Source organism: Felis catus, chromosome C1 (assembly GCF_018350175.1).
Source record: "Felis catus isolate Fca126 chromosome C1, F.catus_Fca126_mat1.0, whole genome shotgun sequence".
Taxonomy (NCBI): domain Eukaryota; kingdom Metazoa; phylum Chordata; class Mammalia; order Carnivora; family Felidae; genus Felis; species Felis catus.
Window position 1 is genome coordinate 177,293,641 of NC_058375.1, and position 20,825 is coordinate 177,314,465.

At 41.9% G+C, this 20,825-nt stretch overlaps 1 protein-coding gene across 10 annotated transcripts in view; it reads right to left on the bottom strand.

Annotated features, from left to right (window-relative positions):
- NEMP2 (nuclear envelope integral membrane protein 2) overlaps nucleotides 1-16,259 on the bottom strand; it is a 123,543-nt gene extending 107,284 nt beyond the window's left edge. For 9 of the 10 annotated variants that reach the window (XM_045034148.1, XM_023259555.2, XM_023259554.2 and 6 more), the window contains exons 1-4: nucleotides 15,864-16,259; nucleotides 6,139-6,254; nucleotides 862-1,093; nucleotides 655-727 (exon numbers count right to left, since the gene is read on the bottom strand). In XM_045034148.1, the coding sequence (XP_044890083.1) occupies nucleotides 655-727; nucleotides 862-1,093; nucleotides 6,139-6,254; nucleotides 15,864-15,972 (530 nt within the window). In that variant the 5' untranslated portion in view covers nucleotides 15,973-16,259. Of the gene's footprint in view, nucleotides 1-654; nucleotides 728-861; nucleotides 1,094-6,138; nucleotides 6,255-15,762 lie in introns of all 10 variants that reach the window. The other variant, XM_045034149.1, reaches the window with a different exon arrangement.
- Nucleotides 16,260-20,825: the final 4,566 nt, after the last annotated feature.

Consider the following 20,825-nt stretch of genomic DNA (forward strand, 5'->3'; position numbering starts at 1 on the left):
TGAGGAGGGCACCTTTTGGGATGAGCACTGGGTGTTGTATGGAAACCAATTTGACAATAAATTTCATATATTGAAAAAATAAAATAAAATAAAATAAATTGGAAAAAAAAATAAGAAGTAAAATATTATTGGAAAAGGACTCCTTTTTCATGAAAGAACTTGTAATAAACAAAATATCAGGATGCTATGTTTATCCAAGAGTCAAATATTTGTTAAACTCAACCTTCTGTATCAGAGCCACAAATGTTGGAGGCAGCTTGAATCTAATAGAGAGAGCAAGTATCTGGCATCAGAAAACCTGAATATAAATCTCGGCCCTAGCAAGAACTAGTCAGTGATGATGAATGTTGGTTTTCTCATTGATAAAATGAGAACAATAATGCAAAGTTCACATAATTAAGGGGATCAAATAAAAAACGTGTATTAATATGTAACACAAAATGATGCATGTAAAAGCATGCTGTAATATATACGTACATATCATGTGTACTGTTTCTGGTTTTAAAAGGCCTTTCAAGCACTATCTTCAGAACTACTGTTTGTAAAACCTAAAGCAAGAACTGCAAACTAGTGTGGAAATACTTAGCATAGGGTCAAAATTGTCCTATACTCTTTTTAATTTACAAAATTAACAAAATAAAAAGGGATACTTACCTACTCAAGGTCTTTGCATAAAAGAAGAGGAAAATACCTGCTACAAACACAAGGAAGAGTTTGAAATCCACAACTGGAATAAAAAAGACACACACACACAACAAAGACTTTGTGTCAATGTAGTTGGTAAAAGAAAAGTCACTTTATTGAAATGTCACTCCAGAAAAACTAAATCCATAAAATCAAGTATAATGAAAACAGACTTACTGTTTCGATTCACACTAATTGTATAGATAAATATCTTCCTGACAGGCTTCACAGAGAAGCACATGGTCTCTCCATATGGATTGATGATTATGGTAACTTCATTAGACTCCTTTGGTGTCCAAAAATTATGAATCACACATTTGATAAAAGATAGAATTGTTTCTGGATACTGACAATTATGTCTTCCTGTGATATATGCAATATTGAGCAGGCCTGAACTGGTAATTTTCACCTATAAAATAAGAACAAAGAAATCCGTAAACACAGAAGTTAAAACTTCTCATAAGCTCCTTCAAATCATAAGCAGAGGAGTAAAGAGAGCCCAAGATAACGGATAAAGAACACTCAGATATACACGATCCCAGGGATCCCAGGGATGGACCTACAGATCTGTGTTTAGTTCAAACGCACTGAGCACAGAGACTTTTGAAAGTGGTTATTTCTTCCCCTGAGTTGTAGGTGACTTAACTCCCTCCTGTAGCAAGTTGTTGTGGTCAAGGGACATGTGAAAAAGAATGACAAAAGTAATAGGTGGCAAACTATTTGGTTATAAACATGAGAACAAGAATTGTGTCTCTACCATTTTCTACTGCGTTGTGAGAAAAAGCACTTCCTTCTGGATCAGCTGAGCATATGTAATTCAGGCTTCTCTCCCCATGCCTCCTGAAGAAGGACCAGAATCCAACCACAGGTCCTATTCTAGTCTCACAACAAAGTACTGGCTACAGTACCAAGCAAACAGTGACAATCCAGTGTTCATTAAAGAACAATTCTGCTGCTGCCTTTCTCCCTCTCTATTCCTCTTCTCTGTCCAAGAGTAAGGCAAGCCTGAAAAGGATAGTGAGATCACCAACTCTGAAGACAGGGCATCAGGTGATATAACCCATTACCGACACTCATTTCTCCTGGACTTTAGTTCCTGGCTCACTGATGCTCTCTCTCTAATACTATTTCCTGTCATATTTCTCAGGGTTCAATGTGTTTATTATGTACGCCAAACTCCTTCCAATGCTCTGATTCTCAGCATCTTGAACTCCTACCCTCTTATGCTTGTTCTCTGCCCCACCTCAGCTAACTACTCCCACGGCCACACCCAGGACCTTGTTCATACCAAACTACAGCCCCTCTACAGGTTGTTTCATGCATCTCACTGGCTGACCACCAACTCCTACCTTTCTAGCAGGCCCTGTATAGTACCTCGACCCCAGTAAGCCTTTGACCCCACCATGGTTCAAGCCATTTTTCCCCTGCTCCTCACCCCTTTGATGTCCTTAGCCCCTTCTTAATCCAGCTAAATTCCACGATCGATCATGACAAATCATTCTCTTGCAGGTACCCGACTCATTTGCACTGCTCTTGCTTTGTCACATCCACCTGCAAAATCCAACTCTCCACCCATTCTACTCTTGGCATTTGTACCACCCAATGGTGCTAGATAAACACATAGTAGCTTGACTTCAAGCCCCTGAGTGGGAACCTGAAGTGGGACCTGCAGCTATAGGCGATCACACCACATTCCTATCTACTCTCCACTCTCTTCAACAAAGATTTCACAGCTTTTCCTTCCTCAACACCAATACCTCCTCCCCTTCCTCACTCTCCACTGAAAATGAAAGAAGCCAGAAGAGAACATCAACAGGTTCCTATCCCCACCTCCACCCACCTGGCAGCACCTGCAGGCACGTGCTCTGCTTCCTGCCTGTGGGGAGGAACTTTCTGCCACAGAGGAGACTTAAAGAAGATTCTCAAGGCACAGAAATCAGATCCACCTCTGTCCACTCAAGGACAGCCTATCAGCACTTCGTCCCTCTCTGTTAGACCATTCCTATCAGGACACAAACATGTTGAAGCTTTTCCATTTAAAAACAAAAAAGCCACTTTCCCCTCCAGCTATCCCCTTGCTTCCCAGTGCACTCAGATTCTTTTAAAAAGTTGCCCATACCTGCAGTCTTCAGTTCTTCTCCTCTCCATTCTCTCTTTAACCCTCTTCCAATGTGTCGTTTCCAACAGGCTGTCCCTGACAAAGTCACCAGGGACCTCCATGTTGCTAAATCAAATGGCCAATGCATTCTCCGTCATCATATTTGATCCACCAACAGCATTTTGGCCCTGCTTGTAACACTTCTTCCCACAGCGTCCTGGACATCTTCACCTGTTGCTCCTTCTCTCTCTCTCCTCTGTTGGCCTCTTCCTCCTCCCTGACCTCTTCATATAAGACTGACCCAGGCTCAGCCATTGGTCCTCCATCTAAACCCACTCCTTAGCACTGTCTATAAACATGCATCACTGCTTAGTTTTGAAAAAAGAAACACAGGAAAGACAGAAGCTAGTAATATTGACTACCCACAAGGGTTGGATAGGAATGATAGAGAAATGAGGGGGAGTGACACTTCTCTGAGGATACTTCTGTGTAGACCTGTGATTTTAAACCATACTAATATTGCACATACTAAAAAATAATTATAATAAAATCAACTAGGATGGGGGAAAACCCTTAAAAATAAAAACAAATATATTTCAAATGAAAATGGAAATGAATGAAACCAAATATATTTCAAATGAATAATATAACCATATTGAAGGAGGATGGGTGGGAATGAATTAACCTAAGTAATTTTGGAGCATAGTATTAGACTATGTACTCTTAAGCTAGAGATAAAACACACTCTAAACAAACGTTGACAAATAAATAATAAACAAATTACTACCCTAGCATTAAGCAAATAAATTAATATACTGAGGATAATGAAAACCAGGTTCCCCATTATCATAGAAGAAAGTTACAAATACGACAAGGAGAGAGATTAGAATGAACCCAGTAGTATGGGAGATATCAAAAAGCATGTTTTTTTGTTTTTGTTTTTAATTTCAGAGAGAGAGAGAGAGCGTGTGTGTGTGTGTATGTGTGTGTGTGTGTGTGTGTGTGTGTGTGTGTGTGTGTGTGAGTGGGGGAGAGGGGCACAGGGAGAGGGAGAGAGAATCCCAAGTAGGCTCCATGCTTAGCACGGAACCTGATACAGGGTTCGAGTCCAAAACCCTGGGATCATGACCTGGGCTGAAATCAAGAGTTGGAAGCTCAACAAACTGAGCCACCCAGGTGCCCCAGAATGCATGTTTTTTAACAGAGTGACAGGGGGCCCCTGGTTGGCTCAGTTGGTTGAGCATCCAACTTTGGCTCAGGTCATGATCTCATGGTTCATGAGTTCAAGCCCCACAGTGGGCTTCGTGCTGATAGTGTGGAGCCTGCTTTGGATTCTGTCTCTCTCTTGCAAAAACACATATTAAAAAAAAAAGTGACAGAAATAGATACATGTGCAGGTGTAGGGGTGTATATGTCTCTGTGTCTCCGTGTGTATGCATATGACAATGGTATCCCAGCACTAATAAACACATCTAACTCTGAATGCTCCTTGAAAAAATGTAGGATTCCAGAGCTGGGTTTAGGAAATTACAAGATAAGCCTGGAGCATCCTGTTTGCCAGAGATGCTCAAATGATAGGCACAAATTAAAAGGACACATGAGATACTTTAAAAAACATTTCTTTTAATGTTTTTATTTAATTTTTAGAGAGAGAGCGTGAGTGGAGGAGGGGCAGAGAGAGAGGGAGACACAGAATCTGAAGCAGGATCCAGGCTCTGAGCTGTCAGCACAGAGTCTGACACAGGGCTCAAACTGACAAACTGTGAGATCATGACCTGAGCCGAAGTCAGATGCTTAACCAACTGAGCCACCCAGGTGCTCCCACATGAGATACTTTGAAGGAACTCCTACCGGCCAAATCTAGGATAATTTGAATATCAAAATAAATTATGAGTAATGGATTCTAATCCACTGAATGAATTGGCAATCTGTAATATTACATGAATATAAATATATTATATTTATATTATATATAATATATTTATATATAATTAGATATATAATATTTATATAATATATATATAATATATAATTTATATAATTAAATATATATTTATTATATGAAATAAATATAAACTGGAGAAGGAAAAAGTCTTCCTTGTTGAAGAATACTGATGAATGAGGAAAGAGTAATGGAATTAGAAAATCACCATTTGATAAAACAGCATGATAACTGGTTCATGCAAGCATCATCAATGGACGATAAAACTATAGGGTGAAAGGTAAGGAAAAGAGTATCTACATAGTTTCAAAGTATCTCCTCAAAATACTCATTTATTACAAAGGGGAAAATGGTCACTTTCCAGTGGTAAAATTGTAAATTGACAATACCACCTTACGCAGGTGATCAAAATGGTGTATATTATCAGTAATAGTACAAATTAACATCATATGCCTTCTGATATGCTGTCCCATCTTTTTCCCTCAGCCTAGAACACTCTTTCTTGGTATATTATCTTGGTAACTCACTAACTTCATTAAAATCTTTCTCAGGGCACCTGGGTAGCTCAGTCAGTTAAGTGTCTGACTTTGGATCAGATCATGATCTCCTGGTTCATGAGTTTGAGCTCTGAACCAGTTTGGGCTCTGTGCTGACAGCTCAGAGCCTAGAGCCTGTTTTGGATCCTGTGTCTCTCTCTCTCTCTGCCCCTCCTCCTCCACTTGCACTGTCTCTCTCTCTCTGTGTCTCTCTCTCTCAAAAACGAATAAACATTTAAAAAAAATTACAGTCTTTCTTAAATATCACCTTCTCTACAAGAACTACCCTGATCACTCTTTTTATACTGCCCCCCCACCTCCCTCATTCCGCTTACCTTACTCTACATTTTCTTTTTTCATAGCACTTACTAGTTTTTTAATTTTCTTCTCTATTACATTTATGGCCTAACTCCTATCCCTAGGAGTATAAACATCACAGGAGCAGGGATCTATTTTGTTCACTGATGTATCCTAAGAGCCTATAATAGTTCCTGGCACTTAACTAGTGCTTAATAAGTATTATTAATGAAGGAAAAGTACTGGGCTATTGAGATTAACTATTATCTTGGCCATACCTAGAACCAGAGAGGGGCTTGGGATAGCAATGATTTTGGAAAGTATGTATCTGAATAGCAAGCACACTGTGCTCACTTAGAAACCATATTTATTTGGAGTAGTTTGGGGAAGGGCTGATGAAGCGTATGAAGAGTTAATGTACCCTTCCACATATCCCTTTCCCTTGGGCCACTGGATGTGATTCCCAAGCTAGCTTTCATACTGATACACAGCTCTATGTCATATAAAAGCTATTTTGTATTCTTGAAGAAGTACATTTTAATTCCCAGCTCCTCAGACATAATTTAAACATAGGCTCTTACCTGCAGAGTTGACCACATGTATTTCCACTCCATTCGGGAATTTCGATTGTAGCAGTAACAGTCTGACTCAGAAGTTTTAATTAAATCCATTTCCTTCAGAGCTTTACACCTTGGAACTGAGAGATCGAAAAGCGATTATATTTCCTAAATATTTAATTTCCCACAATCTTATCTTTTTTTTTCCTTTTATTCACAATAATAATGCATTTTACATTCTCTAAATGAATTCTCCTACATGGTAAGTATAGTCCCTCCATCTTTCCAACCTACAGGAGACAGACAAAAAATTAGTCTAGTGTCAGTACTCTTGTGATATATGGAAGGCACTAAAAGAACACAGAAGGTGGGCAGGAGGATGGGTTAAATGGGTGATCGGTATTAAGGAGGGCACTTGTGATGAGCACTAGGTGTTGTATGTGAGTGATGAATCACTACATTCTACACCTGAAACTAATATTACACTGTTATGTTAACTAACTGGAGTTCAAATAAAAAGTGAAAGTAAAAAAAAAAAAAACCTCAGAATGGGTACTTCAGTCTTGAAGTAGAGGGCAAGAATTGGTGGCAGCTTCAACACCTGCAGCTAGAGAGGTTAGCAGTAGTTACTACTTGCTCTAAGGAGTATGGACTTCATGCTGAAAGCAGAGCATTGAAGGATTTTAGGTAAGCATCAAAGTCTCAGCAGGAAACTGATGACACTCAAAAGGGTTTAACTGCAGAGTTCAGTGAGGATGTGGGCAGAGTTAAGGCATTAACAATAAGGTGCCGTGAACTTCCCAGACATCAACAACAGCAGGAAGCCTTTAACATCCTTGCCTGAAATGGCAAAGGGAGGGCCCAGCGTTACCAGAGCTGCTGAAGCCCAGAGGACAGTAGTGTCATGGGATGCAACCCCTGCCAAAATGTGGAACGGTGGGATGAAGGTATGACTACTTCAACCTCTCTCTCCTGCCCTCCCATCAGTGCCTCTCACGGGCCAAATGCAATGGGAAGCAGGAGGGCAAAGAAGCCCAGGTGATGCAGTCCACAGATGTCCACTTCCAGATACCGAGTAGGGAAGAGAGGGGCACAGAACGGATCTGTGAGAACAGAGAATAACCAGTTTAATAGGGAAATAACAGGTACACAGTTGTGTTTTAGAAAAAGAATTCTAAAGCAATGTGCAATTTTAGAGGTGAGGAAGACTAAAAGTAGAAGAACCACTAAGGAGGCTACTAAAGGAGTCCAAGCAAGAAACGAACTAGGTAGGAGGGAGAAAGAACAGATAAAAGACCACTTAGGACTGAAATCAACAGACTTTGGAGATTCATTAGATGAGGGAGAGCAAGAAGACGACCTGAAAGTTCTGGTGAGTGGAAAGATGGTGAGGTCCCTCACCCAGAAAAGGAACACTGGAGAAGATGCAAGCCTGGGCAGGGAAAGGGGGATGAGTTCAATTTGGGACATAACTGAGTTTTGGTTGGTGGGACTAAGTGAAGACAGATAGATCTACAACACAGGAGAAATGTGGGGACAGAAGTAGATACATATGTGTCTGCATATATAAATATACGTGCATCTGTATGTTATATACAACATATAAATAACATTTAATACAACACAACACAATCTAATATACAGAGGAAGAGAGACAGGTGCTTTATGAGAGGGTAAATGCCATATGAAAACTGTAAAGTAATGGGATTCATTTTATTCTGCGGCTGCCTCTGTATCTGAATTTAAAGTGAAGTGAGATGAAAGTCATAAATTCTTCTGGATCCAGGACAGAGTGTGTGTCACCACTACACGTGTCAATAGGAAACAGGCACAGAGAATGTTATGGGCACACAGAGAAATGGGCCTCATGCCCATCCCCCAACTCCTCTAAGGAGAGTGTGGTCAGCTGCTCCATAAAAACATCAAGTGAAGTTAGAATAGTCTGCTGCACCACAGTTGGGGAAGGACTGAGTAACTAGAAACTAGTCAACAATTACACCCATTCAGAGAATGATATTGAATAAGCCCACATAGGTTTGTGTCCTAGCTAGAAGCATCCTAAGCATTAAGCTTAAAGGAAGTGAAGACAGACTTGGGGAGAAGATGCAGAGAATACCCACCAATGCAACTGCATGGAAGTCACAAAGCTGCACAAAGCAGGAAAGTCACATGAGAACCCAGTATCTTCCAGTGTGACACTGTCAAATCATTTAATCTATACTCCTTTTAAAAAAAATTTATTTTAACCTTTATTTATTTTTGAGACAGAGAGAGACAGAGCATGAATGGGGGAGGGGCAGAGAGAGAGGGAGACACAGAATCAGAAACAGGCTCCAGGCTCTGAGCCATCAGCCCAGAGCCCGACGCGGGGCTCAAACTCACGGACCGCGAGATCGTGACCTGAGCTGAAGTCGGCCGCTTAACCGACTGAGCCACCCAGGCGCCCCGAATCTATACTCTTAACATTGTGAGGAAATGCACAGTTTTTTAAATATACCAACAAATTTGCAGAGTTTGAGAGTCTGAGATGGAAATACAAGAATCCAGGTGAAGAGGCAGGTCTCAAAACGGCGCGTAAAGGAAGCTCTAGAAGCTCTCTGCTAAATACAAACTACTAAAAATTAAAACTGCATGCCCTGGGGGTGGGGGGGCCACTGGCTGGCTCAGTCTGTTGAGCAGCTGACTTCAGCTCAGGTCATGATCTCGCGGTCCGTGAGTTCGAGCCCCGCATCAGGCTCAGTGCTGACAGCTCAGAGCCTGGAGCCTGCTTCAGATTCTGTCTCCCTCTCTCTGCCCTCCCCTGCTCACGCTCTGTCTCTCCCTCTCTCTCAAAAATAAATAAACATTTTTTAAACATTTTTAAAACATGCATCCCTCGGCACAGCCTGTTTATATACAAGACCAAAAGGGGAATGCAGAACCAGTGCTACCAACACACAAAGCAACCAACTGCTGAGGCGAATTCTTGGATATATCTGAGATGCAAATGACTCCTGGCCAAGGGCTACACAGGGGAGAAAGCACTCCTGGACATCGAAGAGCTGGCAGCTAGCTGTAGAAGAGACAATGTCAAAGGCAGTGTAGAACCTGGGAGCACCTAAGCAACTAAAACACATAAAAGCCCTCAGCTAGTGAGAACAAGCATTAATTAGAAGGAGGGCTGTCGACTGGCCTTCTGGTATCCTATGTTCTGCCTCTACGCAGCCCTCCTGTTGGGTCTCTGAGCAGGAACAGGTCTCTACCAGGTGGCTAGAGTTGACAACTTTATACTGACAACTATATTCCTCAATAAAAGAGGGGAATCCCTACTTATTGTTGAAATGGGAGTGCATTCCAACCAGGCAGGTAAAGGGGGTGAGGCTCAAGGTCCACAGACCCCAGCAGCCCCAGACCACTGTAAGAATGTTAGCTTCCAGCCAGCTGTTTCTTCAGGGCTACTCCTAATACGACACTTGTGCTCAATGCCAGCAGCTTCTCCCTGCATTGCCTCTCCTAGTGGGCTCCACTACTTCAAGGAATCAATTCCTGTAAGAACAGTGAACTACTCGTTAGTAGTTTGAGGGAATATCCTCTTTCCGGGACCTGAGCTTTGCAAACAAATACTGCCTTCAAATGAGTTTGCTCCCCCTTGGTCCTAAGACTGTCTCCTTAAATCATTTGGTATCTGTAACTTTTAAGAGCAAGATGGTGCAATTTAAATACAGTGCAATGATCTGAATTTAGAAGTAAATGCTTCTCTGCTGTCCAAACCAGTCTTCTTGCACTTGGATTACTGTAATAGCCATTTAGCTGGTTTCCCTGCTTCCAGAATTGCCCCTATGACATTTCCCTACTACCGATTCTCCAATCAGCATATAGATCTTTCAAAAACATCCATCAGAGCAGATTATTTACCTGCTCAAAACCAAGGACTTCTCATTGCATTCATAATAAAATCCACCGTCCCTTCCAAGGACCTAGTACTCTGACCTTCTCTCCTCCACCCCTCCCCCTCTCAGCTACTCAGGCCACACCAATCCTCCCATCCTCAAGATGCCGAACCATTTCTGCCTCAAGTTTTCCTACTTGCCAATTCCTTCACCTGCAATCTGCCTTCCCCAGATTTTGGCAGAGCTTGCTCCTTCTGATAATGTATGTTTGCCCAAATGTCACCTTCTCAGGAAGACCTTCTCTGACCCCACTGTCTAAAATGGCACACTCCAGCCCCTTTTATCTACTTTCTCCTCACTCTGCTTTATTTTTTCTTCATGTTATTATTCGTTTATACTCTGTCTCTCCATGAAGTTAGGGACAGCAAGTTCATTACCGTATCTCCAGCCTTTAAGTATCAGTCTTCTGTGTGTGTGTTGTAATTCCAGAGGGTTAGTGAGTTATTTGGGCATGCATAGCCCAGACAGTGAAAGCCTGACCAATCTTTGTAAAAGTCTGGCCAGCACCAGTCAGCACAATAAAAGGAGGTACACTTTGTCCCTCCCTTTGAAGCAACGTGATGTAAACAAACATCCTATCCAGTCTGTGTCATTGCCATCACGCCTACAGAACCCACAAGACCTACAGAACCTACCCTACTCCATCATCAATATACCTTAACTAGAGGGTTGAGAGCTGTAATCCTTAAGATCCCTTGGACTAGGGACTCTCTTCTTCGTCCTCACTGGTTAGAGAAGGGCAGAGAGATGCAAGAGGCAATAAGTTTTTGTTTTACTCATATATGGTACATCAGTGTATTCTACATAGGAGGCCTCCCAGTTAGAAGAGAATAACTTGCTCTGAGTTTCTCCTTGGTCCTCAACAGGATTAAGTAAAGTACAGAAGGAGGTACGTTGCTCTGGCTATTGATTTCAATAGAAATACTACTAAAAGCATGTTGCAAAGTGTTCCCCCTGGAACAAAGTGTTCCTCCAGAGTGGCCTCTGGCTCTTGAGGTCAAGTTGATGTCGAATTTACACAATACATGAGATATGATAGATAAGGTGTTTGTATTTCATGGTGTCCACTGGCTGCCCTCATTGTTATTAACTCTTTTCTGAGATGAATTTCATTCAATCCACACAAGAACTCCGAAATATCTAAGGAAGAACATGCCTAACTTCAAATGAGTTCATGTAAACCATAAGCCATGGGCTAGCTGGGCTAAGCATAAGATACTGTAGCAATCAAGATTGTTATCTATTGCCCAAGTGTGCACACTGTTTCTAAAATAAAAAATAAGCAAGTAAATAAATAAATAAATAAATAGAGATTGTTAAGTAGGCTGGACTACTGCCTTCCTAGAGATAACAAGATCTTCTAATCTTAGATTGTTTATAAACATTATCTTTCCTAGGTCTCTCCTCCCTTAAATAATCTTCTAGAGACATTTCATTATTCAGTTTCTTCCTCCTCCATCTCCACCTAAGGGTGGAAATAGAAAACATAGCCAGCTAATCTGACCTCTATTGGCTGTTCAAGCCCTGACACTTCAAGACCTGAACTCTGTGAAGCTGCCAGATGTCTATAGGTATCATTTATTTATGTGGCCTCAGTCATGCTGGTTCATTCTGCTAGGATGGAACTTCCTGGAGGCAGATGTAGGGAAACCCAAAAATATCACAATGATACCAACAAAATCCCTTCGCAATATAATCTAGAAAACAAAAGGGAATTTCTGGGGCTTCATAAAAACTTAATAATAATCATTCATCTGATCAGAAGAGAACAATACCTGCCTAGGGACAGCTACTGCTTCCACCTGAGGCTGAAATATGCTTCCACCCTAGCAGGTGCCCCATAACCTGGGTATTCACATCCTCACACCTGATTCCAGATGCAGAGAAAGTTCTGGAAGTGTGGGCTATCCCAGCTCTGCCTCATCTCCTAAGCACTTAGGGAGTATCTACAGGGCCAGCCCAGCATGCCATCATCACAATGCCTACCCCAGCAAGTCTGCAACTCTAAGTCGCAAAATGACCATTGCCTTCTGTAACTCTATGCAGTCCTCAGCAGGTTCTCTTGATTCTGCAATAAACCTGACTTCCGTAGAATATATTTCTGGACAATTGTGCCCAAACGGCTCAGACAAAGCGCAATTATTTACATTACCAAAGGATCTGAGTCAGGGTTACCTTACCCAATGAGATTCCTTAGTTCATTTTATTTTTTATTTAAAAAAATTTGTTTGATGTTTATGAGAGAGAAAGGGAGAGAGACAGAGCACGAGCTGGGGAGGGCAGAAAGAGAGGGAGACACAGAATCCGAAGCAGCTCCAGGCTCTGAGCTGTCAGCACAGAGCCCGACGCAGGGCTCGATCTCACAGACCACAAGATCGTGACCTGAGCCGAAGTTGGAGGCCCAACAGACTGAGCCACCCAGGTGCCCCCTTAGTTCATTTTAAATACCACTCAATTTAGGGGCGCCTGGGTCATTCAGTCTGTTAAGTGTCAAGACTCTTGGTTTCGGCTCAGGTCATGATCTCACAGTTCCTGAGATGGAGGTTCTATGTCATGACAGCTCCCTCTCTCTCTCTGCCCCTCTCCTGCCAGTGTGGGTGCTCATACATGTGTGCTCGCTTGCTCTCTCAAAATAAATAAATATTAAAAAAATGTTTTAAAAAGTGCCAATTTATAAATATTCAATGAATCTAATTTTAACATTACATAGCTTATATAAAAAAGGGACAGATGGGTATCACCTGCTTTAACTAATAAATTACATTTAAAATTACTCCTTTGTACTACTTTTGTCATTTTTTAGTTTTCCTAATGTAAAAGGATATATTTAAGTTAAAGAATTTAGTCATATGTAAGGTAAAAATATTCAGTCAAAACTTCAGAAAAGGGCAGGTAGTACTTAAACCTACTTATAGCATGTGCTAAAAATAAAAAGCACAAACACTCCTCAAATCCTAGCAGATCTTAAACAACCTCCAACATAAAAATATTTCAGCAACGTTCTTCCTAAAAATTTAACCTTACATGGCCCTCATATGGGAAATAAATATCTTCAGATGAAACTATAATATAAAATCACTTATTTTTTTTTAATTTTTTTTTTAATGTTTATTTATTTTTGAGACAGAGAGAGACAAAGCATGAACGGGGGAGGGTCAGAGAGAGAGGGAGGCACAGAATCGGAAGCAGGCTCCAGGCTCCGAGCTGTCAGCACAGAGCCCGACGCGGGGCTCGAACTCACAGACTGTGAGATCATGACCTGAGCCGAAGTCGGACGCTTAACCGACTGAGCCACCCAGGCGCCCCTAAAATCACTTATTAAATTAGACTGCCTTTTCTCCATCTGGCCTATCACTGCTTTCCTTTTGGGACAAAGAAGGGGAGATAGAAGAATAGGAAAAACAAAAAGGAAAACCAACAAAACTTAGCTCCTGAAAGGTCAAAGGAAGAAGGACTTTTCTGGGTATTATTTTATAAATTCCTAGTTTCAAAGGAGTTACCATGGAGCACCAAAGTTACAAAGTTAACTTTCCTATTCTAGTAACCCTAGTTTTTTTTAACCGGACTTGAATATCAATCTGGATTTTTATTTCTCCAAGAATGTGCATAGAGAATGAATCTGAAATTAGCACATGCTGATGTACATTCAGGCTAATTTTAACTTCGAGTACTGATTTTTCTTCTCCATAGAGAAGAACCTTGAAAGCTGTAGTTTCAAGTGGCCTATTGCTATATAGTTCAAGCCTGGGAATTCAACCCAGTGGCCTGAACTTTATCATAGGACATGTGGTCTCTAGGGCCCTCTCCCACTCGCTGCAAACTATGAATAGCTCTTCCTTTCAGCCAGACAACTATCTGCTTCTCCTGTGTCATTTGCCTCTGACTTTCATCCAAATAGGGTGACAGAAAGCTGGCCTCGCTCTAAACATTCTCTATTGTACGGAAGGGTGTGTACATTCAAGACAGAATTTTACAACAGTAAGTATCATCTAATCCAAGTTTCTCATGTTATAGATGGGCCCTATTTCATGAAAGGAAGTACCAGCTGTTTGATCGCAGGGATACTCATAAAACCAGTTTTGGAGCAACAATGTTCCTTAGACCTAGTCTAGTCCAGAGGTTCCAATGTGGTGTCTTTAGAACCTTCACAGGATCCAGGATGCTCCATAGCCTCTGCTGTATAGTATATCTGGAATGGCAAGTGTTACTATAAGGCTATGTAAATTGCCATTTTTCTTAGCTGTGGGCTAGAATTCTATCAACTCAGTGGGCATCCTGCATGTCTTGGGCAGAACAGTAGCTCTGATAAGCATTTACGTGGGTCTTTGGCTAACAAAATAGAAGGAAGAATAGTTAATACTAAATGTAATAGAAATATGAGAAATATTGGGTTGACTGAAGCAAATAAAAAAGTGAGGAAAATATTGGAAGCCATTCAGCAACAGAAGAACTTTGTTTTACTCATGAGAAAACCATTGTCCATAAAGATTATGTGCCTGGACCAAAGTAAATTCTGCAAGTGAGTGGGGAAATGTATGAATAACTAGAACTCAAGGTTCTGGGTGTTGGTCCAAGGCTACTTACAATTTTCTGGCTGCTGCTATGCTCAGAAACCCTCCCTCTCAGACACATCTGTCATTTATTTTTTCATCAGTATATAGACTGGTTACATTTCTTACTCCTAAAGCCTGACTTTCCTCACCTGTAAAATGGGTATGTAAATGGTACTTAAGCCCATAGGGTTACTGTGGGTATTAAAAAAGATTATGCATTTAAAGCACTTTTAACACATAGGAAACACTCAAGGAATGTCCATTCAATGAAAACTGGTACCGAACAGTTCCCCAAGTGTTTAACGCACTGCAAGATTCCCATGAGTTGGCAGCTCTGGCAGAATTGGAAAACTGTCTTCATCCTTAGACAAAGAACCTTGATCTCGTTGGAGGGGCTAAAGGATCACACTTGGGTGCCTCCCTTGCAAACAGCGGTTACCAATGAGAGGAGGAGAAGCTGGTGGACAGAAACTCCAGGAAATCTTTTAAAGGATTTTACGCGAGGAGTGGGGATGAGCTAGAAATGTTAAGCTCACAGCATATTACTAGAAGTTCTGGAGTCGGAACTCGCGACCTCCCTTCCGTGCCAGGATCTTGAGAGCACTCCACAGACAGCCCTCAACAATATGAGGAGCTACCATCTCTTGTTTCCTATGTAACATCGTGCACACTTTAAACATCACAACAATCCCGACAGATAGCATCTGCTTTACATGTGACCAGTAGCGTGCCTTGCTCAAGGTCGCAGAGCTAGTCAGAGGCAGGGGAATTTCGGTCTAATTCTAAAGCTAAAGCTCTTCTATTGAGTCCAAAGTAATAGCTATATAGAGAAATACTGAGGTTTTCAACACAAATCGATGTACTATACAAAAGTCTTGTGTTGAAAGTCGGGAGACTAGCTAGGGTCAGCTGTGCCAGTGACAAGCTGTGTGACCTCAGATAAATCAAAACATCTCGGAGCTTTGGCTGCTGCTTCGTAAACGAGGAAACTGGGCTAGACTGAGCTTGGCGGTTGCTTCTGCTCCTAAAATCATAAAAGTGTCCAAGTGACAGCAACAAGACCAGGGAAACCCAAGCAGGCGATAAGGGATGTTGGGCCTGCCGCCGGCCACGCCCGGCGAGCCTTAGGGGACGAGAAAGCGCCCACCGGGCTGCCTGAGCCTTACCGCCGCCGCCGAGGGCAGGAAGCGCCCTCGAGCCGCCAAGGCCTACGAACCGAGGAGTCCGGGAGCGCGCGTGCGCGCCGGCCGCCAGTGCCCGCGGTTACCTGCCAACGCCGCAGCCGCCTCCTCCTCTCCGCGCACCGCGCCAGCGGGCGGCGCGGACAAGGGCTGCAGCCAGATTAGCAGCCACCACCGCCCCAGGGGCGGCCGCATCCCGCCCCGGGACCAGCTCCGCGCCCCCGTTCGGCCGATAGTAGCAGCAATGGCGCAAGGCCTACGAGGAGGCTGAGCCGGGCGGCGAGACCCGTACGCGGGAAAGGCGGAGGCCCCGCCCTTCCGGGGCTGAGGAGTTAGCTCTGGGCTGCGGGCGACGGCTGGTCGAGGCCTGGGGGGCTCCCTGTAGCCCTCTTCTGGCCCCTACCGGCCTCGGGGCTTCCGGGCCTCGTCTTCCCCGGAGGCAGTTGGGCCGTGGCCCAGTCCCGTCGGTCCCTGCGCCAGCGTGGAAACGGCGGCGGGGGGAGGGGTGGGAGCTCCTCTGTGAATTTGGCCTAAAACTTCCCTGACCGGTGACCTGCGGAGTTTTAGGTCTCAGTTCTCAGAGGTCCCCTGAGCGATGCCTCTTGAAGGGCCCTTCAGGAACAACTCCCCCGCCCCCCCACACTTTTTTTTTTTTTAACAAATCAAAGTTTCTTTATTTTTCCTTTTTTTTCTCCCATTTTCCTTTGTGTATGTAACAATAACAAACTGGCAATATGGTTGCTTAAGTAACACTTATATGTCCAAGCTTATCAACACACCACACTTCAGTATAAAGAGGGTGTAAAATGGTCCCTCACCAATACAGCATGTCTTAAATTAGCTTGCATTTAAAAGAAGAAAAAGACTGGGGCGCCTGGGTGGCGCAGTTGGTTAAGCGTCCGACTTCAGCCAGGTCACGATCTCGCGGTCCGTGAGTTCGAGCCCCGCGTCAGGCTCTGGGCTGATGGCTCGGAGCCTGGAGCCTGTTTCCGATTCTGTGTCTCCCTCTCTCTCTCTGGCCCTGCCCCGTTCATGCTCTGTCTCTCTCTGTCCCAAAAATAAAAAAAAAAAGAAAAAGACAGAAAACTGATTGATGGATGCCACAGGGAGGGGGTGGGGAAAGGCGGGCAAAATGTGCAAAACAGTTCAAAAAAATACAAACTTACAATTATAAATAAGTTCTGGTGACGAAATGTACAGTATGATGACTAAAGTTAATCCTGTAATGTCTATTTGAAATTCGCTAAGAATAGATCTTAAAAGTTCTCACCATACACAAAAGTCTTTGTAATTATGTGAGGTGATGTATCTTACTATGATGATCATTTTGCAATATATACATATATCAATCATGTTGTACACCTAAAACTAACACAATATTATATGTCAATTATCTCAATAAAACTGGGGAAAATATCTGGAGTGGCCTTAATATTGATAATTAGTAGAGAACTTGCAGTTAAGTAATATATATACTGTAGCTTTTTTTCTTTTTAAAGAACGGAACTGTCTCAGGCCCTAGAAACCCATGAAGGTGATTCAATATTTCATACCATTTATTAGAACAAAAGTTCATTTCCTCTTATTTCCTCTTTTCTAATTCTGGTCTTCTGGTTATGTACCTCAGGGAAGCCAATTGTGACAGAAATCATCCTCTAAAAATAACTTAGCTTCATTTTCCCTAAAGGTATGAGTAGGACTGACTAGACTTACCCTGGCTTCAAAGTAAGGTTTAACCAACTGTCCTCAAACCCCTGGCACCGTGTGTGCAGCCATAGATGGTTTGGGAAGTTCAGAAATCTCCTTATAAGGAATTCTTCAAGGGGATGAGTTTTACAAATAAACTGTTATTAATGAAACTGCCACCTTGTCTGACCCTGCAGACTGTCTCCAGAGAAACGGCAGAGCTCCTGGTCCAAGTGTGAGGTGTGCATTCGCCTCTTGCACAATGACTTTTTTTCCTAACCACATTCATTTTGATTTAATTTTGGATGGCACTATAAAAAGTGGCTAAAAGAAGCAGGTAGATACATGTGTTTTCCTGCAGCAGCATCTGGTAGAGAAAGGAGCAGGCAGCAGTATAATAAATTAATATTTAAATTAGGAATAAGTTCTGGTGATGAAATGTACAGCGTGATGACTAAAGTTAACAATACTGTACTGTATATCTGAAAGTTGCTATGAGTAGATCTTACAAGTTCGCATCATACACAAAAGTTTTTGCACTCTATCTTTCCATCCGTCAGAAAATAGAGAAAAAGTTTGTCCATCAGTAGGTCAGTGAAGTGAGAAAGTTGTAGTTGAAATCACCATTAAACTTGCCAAGAGGATGTAAAACAATTGTAACTGGATAATAGCACCATCTCATAAATTTCTACACCAAAAGAGATGATTAAAAAAAGGAAAAAAAAAAAAATCATTGCCTCCTAAGGCAGTTGCCCAATAGTGGCAGAGATTTTAGCTGTGGACTTCTGGCAAACAGCCCATGTCCACCTCTAAGATGGGATGAAGCACTACGGCTTGGGGGTCTGGATCTCATAGATAATGAAGAAGTTGGCACTTTCTCCAGAATGCTATTATTGGTGTGGGTAATACGTAAATGTTTAGCAATGAAAATGCAGATTCCCAAGACATACCCTCTAGAGACTGATTCAGTTCATCTGGGGAGAGCCCAAAATATGCCTTCTTAATCTGTACCCCAAATGATTCAAAATCTTTAGAATTAAAATTTGAGTTTTATAAGTTTCATGCTTGACAGGAAGTGGCTTTTTCAGCAAGTTTGTAATCACAGCTAAAATATTGTGTGTGTGTACTTTATGTAATTCATATTGGTTTAACATGACATATTTTGGGGGAAAATGTGTAACAAAGAGCTTCCTTAGTATTATTTTAGTGACCTGAATTTTTATTTTCATTTTATTTTATTTTTAAATTTTATTAACTCATTTTGAGAGAGAGAGAGAGAGAGAGAGAGCAAGGGAGGGGCAGAAAGAGAAGGAGAGAGAATCCCAAGCAGGCCCTGAGATGTCAGTGTGGAACCCAATGCAGGGCTCAAACTCTCGAACTGTGAAATCATGGCCTGAGCCCAAACCAAGTTGGATGCTTAACCAACTGAGCCATCTAGGTGCCCCATGACCTGAGTTTTTAAATTCCATATGACTATTTCCACACGGTATAAAAAAGATTATAATTCAATTTTCAGCCTCTGCATTTTTATTTCTAGAGTTCTTGTTCTTCATAACTAATTAATTTTCTGTAACTGTCATAGTGTTATAATCAGTCATTATGAATCAGAAGTAAAATTTAGCTCATGTCAGAAATTATTTAGGAACTTTCACTTGGTTTCTAGGTAGGTAGAACATTTAATTAAACGAATTAGAATAAAATAAAGTTCTACTACTTTGGGCTCTTTCATAAAGAAAGATTTGGTGTATTACTGCAATGATACCTGCCAATGTCATAAAGATTACATAGGCTATATGTCGTAACTTCTTTTTTTTCATTTATTTATTTTTGAGAGAGAGCGCAAGCGCATGAGTAGGGGAGAGGAGCAGAGGGAGAGAGAGAGAGAATTTTTTTTAAATGCTTATTATTTATTTTGAGAGGTACAAAGATAGCACAAGTGGGGGAGGGGCAGAGAGAGAGGGAGAGAGAATCCCAAGCAGGCTCTGCGCTGTCAGCACAGAGCCACTCTGGGGCTTGATGCGATGAACCCTAAGATCATGACTTGAGCCGAAACCAGAAGTCAGACGCTCAGGACCCCAGAGAGAAAGAGAGAGAATCTTGAGCAGGTTCTGCCATCAGCATGGAGCCCAACACAGGTATCAGTCCCATGACCCTGGAATCATGGTTTGAGCCAAAATCAAGAGTCAGATGTTCAAATGACTAAGCCACCCAGGTGCCCCCATAACTTCTTTTTAGAAGTTCCCAGTTTTAGAATTCTACATATAAGAGAAAAAAAAGAAACCACCACCACCAATAGGCTGTTCAAGACCTCTCCATAAAAGAAACAAAGAAAGAAGTTGACTTGTTGGATCATGTTTTTCTTAGCAGATTTCATTTGTGAGATATTTTGAAATTGACTTGCCATATACTAGTTCAGTAATTTTAGGAATAACTCATGTCAAAACTAAAAGGGAGATAGCTTTTCAGTATGACTAAGTGATATTAGGAAGTATGAGAATAAATATAATTTATAAGAAAGATAATATGTCTTCTATACTAAATTAGTAAACCTCATGGTAAAAAATAATTGTCAAATTCAATTCAAATGTTTCAATTCAAATAGAGAGATGTGGAATTCTTTAAAATCGTAGTTCTTGGGGCGCCTGGGTGGCGCAGTCAGTTAAGCGTCCGACTTCAGCCAGGTCACCATCTCGCGGTCCGTGAGTTCGAGCCCCGCGTCGGTCTCTGGGCTGATGGCTTAGAGCCTGGAGCCTGTTTCCGATTCTGTGTCTCCCTCTCTCTCTGCCCCTCCCCCGTTCATGCTCTGTCTCTCTCTGTCCCAAAAATAAATAAACGTTGAAAAAAAATTTTTTTAAATCGTAGTTCTTGGGGCACCTAGGTGGCTCAGTTGGTTCGGCGCCTGACTTTGGCTCAGGTCATGATCTCACGGTTTGTGAGTTGGGGCCCTATGTCTGGCTCTGTGCTGACAGCTCAGAGCCTGGAGCCTGCTTCAGATTCTGTGTCTCCCTCTCGCTGCCCGTTGCGCTCTCTCTCTCTCTCTCTCTCTCTCAATAGTGAATAAACATTACAAACATTTTTTTTAAAGACAGTAGTTCTCAAGTTGTGGTGTGGATAAGGCCCCATCCATCTCCAAACATTGCTATTCAGTAGGTCCAGTGTATGGCCTGGGAATCTTGATAATTCTGAGTCAAATAGTCTTTTGTCTATACTATATTAAAGTTCTGTTCTTTAAAAAGAAAAAAAGAAAAAAATACTAAAAAGTGATTGATGACTAAATGATGGTTAGAAAACAGTATCTGTGGGAGAAAAAAAATTAATATATTTGGTTAATCTGAAAACAAAGAAGATGGAAGAGTTAGAAC